Genomic DNA, 2732 nt, shown 5'->3' with positions numbered 1-2732 from the left:
GGATATATCATGCCTTCATCACTGCCACTAATTTTAATACGGAAAAAAGAGTTGGGACTGATCGTATAGTTTTGGATACTGTTAAGTCCTCCATCTGGATCCTGTGCTCTTTCTAGTCGAAATGCTGTCCCTTCAGCTGTATTTTCTGATATTTTTAAGACTGTTTCTTTCTCCTGAAATACTGGTGAATGATCATTTATATCCCTAACTCTCAGCTCAGCCCGGTAAATCTGAAAGGGATCATCCATTAAAATTTGGAAATACAGTATACAGGGCTCTGTGGAGCCACACAGCTTCTCTCGGTCCAGTTTCTCATTTGTGAGCAAATTCCCAGTCTGTGAATCCAGGAGCAGGTATTGTTTGTTATCATCGGAAACCACCCTGGTTCCCCTTGCAGCCAGCTCCCCCTCTGCTAGTCCCAGATCCTTTGCCAGATTGACCACAAAGGATCCTCTCTCTGCTTCCTCCATCACCGAATAACGTCCAAACCCAGAACCTCCCAAAGACACTCCCCAAAAAACAAAAAGAAACAGAACTTGCCTTTGTCTTGGAAAGCACAACTCAGTGACTGCCATAGCTTCTGAATACGTATTTCCTAGTTGGTTACAACCACAGCTCCCAGCATAAAAGAACAGCAGTAGGAAACCCTGCACCTACGCCGTGTAGCACAGGGGTCTTATTTGTCCGTTTATTTTCCCAATCTTGGGCAGCTACAGCTTCTCTTTTAAGTTCATCGGTCTGTGACTTACACAGCATCCTCAGTTCATTCCCCAAATCGTCTCTTTAGGCTGCAGCGCCACCGTGTGGCCTCCACCAGATTTCAATGGTTGTACCCATTTGCGTGTGTGTATTCAATTTTCCTTTAGAGCCTCATTTAAATTTTTCATTTTTCTTTTCCTTTGTCTTGTAAAAATTAACGTTGAGACAGAGAAATGGTCCATTGTTGAGATTCTCCAATTCATTTTGGGAAAAGCATTTAAACTGTCCCTCCTCTATGCTCTCAGAAAAACTTGTGTATGCCACTATGATTGCCCTGTAAATTCTACTGCTTCTTATTTCATGCCAGTCTGTTTCTTCTTCGACATGTGGGCTACTTAAGGATAGGATACCTAATCATCTCTGGTGATAAATCAGAGATGCAGTACATACTGGCTGCATTAGGACATGCATAAATAAACTCAGGTGGGTAGAACATGAAACATTTTTCAGTTCAATTCCTACCATTTGGAAAATTTTGTTCTTTCACTTGCTGTTTGCAATTTGTTTCCTTACTTTCACTTGCCTTTGTTTTTTCTGTTTTAGGTTTAAAGTAACTTACAGGGTTAAAGAAGAGATTGATCCTTATTTTAAGGTCCCCTCTTAATCAAAATTTAGCAGAATCTAATTTCTCTGCACCAAATAAAGGGAGGTAAAGAGTAGATCACACTAACACCTATCTGAACACTATTAAAATTAAGAACAGAGTTATAATGTATTTTTTACATAGAATCTTATTCCAAGGCCTTATGTATAGAAAGAAGTTCTATTTTTCTAACATAAGCAAGGGAAACAGATTAAATCAAGGAATGTTGTGGAGGAAAAGGCTTGACACTACCAACACACTCTTCTAATTGTTGAATTTAAAAGCCACACAACATAAATCTCTACTTTGTGATTGCTATTGTTTTTCCAACTGAATGGCACTAGGCTGTTGGCCATTAAAAATTTAACAGGAACCTCAGGAACCTCTGATTTATTTATACAGAATTTAAAGGAGAAAATTAAATATTTTCACACGATCCTATAGAATGACTAAACTTATCCCTTTCTGTTTTTGATGGAAGGGGTAGTTTCCAAATGGAAGCCCATTTACACAAGCTCAATGCCTTACAGCTGCTTTTCTTCTAGGGCTGATTAGAGGTTTATCGTATCACTTATGACAGAAACATTATATTTCAAATAGGAAACTATCAATGCTGGGAAAGTAGAATTTTTTTAAAAAAAGGTAAAGTTTAAGAAAATTGTTGCAATGAACATTAAGGATGGCAAACCAATAAGAATACCGGTTTCAAAATAGAAGGAATATAGTAAAAGCATATATTACATGCAGCAGATTATTTTAACAAGTAAAAGGTTCTAGGAAAAGGAGAACTAATGAACAATGTAGACACAATAAATAAAAAGTTAATAAAGACATTTACAACTAGCAAAAAGTATAATAGTGCCAACTTTGAAAAAAAATTCTATTTCACTCATGGGATTCTGGTAAGAAATGCGTCATCAGGATACAGAATTTAAAAAAAGTTAACGTGAAGTTAAGCATCATATGCAAAGTTGAAGATGAATCAAACAAAAAAGCACCTTTTTGGTGGTGGGCAACACAATGTAGTTATCCAAGAAGAATATATTAAAGAAGTAAATGTGTTTATTAAATGAGTCCCTTTCAACAATTAAATCCAAAGCTATTCCCGAGAGTAGAAGTTTCCTCTATTCTTTCCCACAGCTTTGGGGCTGGGAGTGGGGGATAACTGGCTTCAAGAACTTGAACTCGCGGGTCCCAGAATCTCCCGCCAGACACACCTCGTACTGGTAGCTCTGGGACAGGGTCCCGGTGCCGCTCACGTCCACCAGATGCCCTGGAAAGGGACCCTCGGGCACCGAGCAGCGACCCACCGAGGCCGCCCTGCTCCTCCTGCACAGCCGCACCGCCACGAACAGGAGCACCGAGAACAGGAAGAGCGACGACACCGAGG

The 2732-nt window shown here is 39.6% G+C and overlaps 2 protein-coding genes across 2 annotated transcripts in view; both read right to left on the bottom strand.

The window, feature by feature from the left end:
- Nucleotides 1–470, bottom strand: part of LOC119471839 (protocadherin beta-10-like) — a 9423-nt gene extending 8953 nt beyond the window's left edge. Inside the window, exon 1 of the mRNA XM_037739950.1 lies at nucleotides 80–470. Coding sequence (XP_037595878.1) covers nucleotides 80–470 — 391 coding nt within the window. The remainder of the gene's footprint in view (nucleotides 1–79) is intronic.
- A 1996-nt stretch (nucleotides 471–2466) lies between these two features.
- LOC108306983 (protocadherin beta-7-like) overlaps nucleotides 2467–2732 on the bottom strand; it is a 34669-nt gene continuing 34403 nt past the window's right edge. Inside the window, exon 6 of the mRNA XM_037739949.1 lies at nucleotides 2467–2671. Coding sequence (XP_037595877.1) covers nucleotides 2467–2671 — 205 coding nt within the window. The remainder of the gene's footprint in view (nucleotides 2672–2732) is intronic.

Source organism: Cebus imitator, unplaced genomic scaffold (genome assembly GCF_001604975.1).
Source record: "Cebus imitator isolate Cc_AM_T3 unplaced genomic scaffold, Cebus_imitator-1.0 Scaffold76, whole genome shotgun sequence".
In the NCBI taxonomy this organism is placed as follows: domain Eukaryota; kingdom Metazoa; phylum Chordata; class Mammalia; order Primates; family Cebidae; genus Cebus; species Cebus imitator.
Note: the sequence above shows the minus strand (reverse complement) of the source record. Positions and strands in the feature narration are given on the sequence as shown.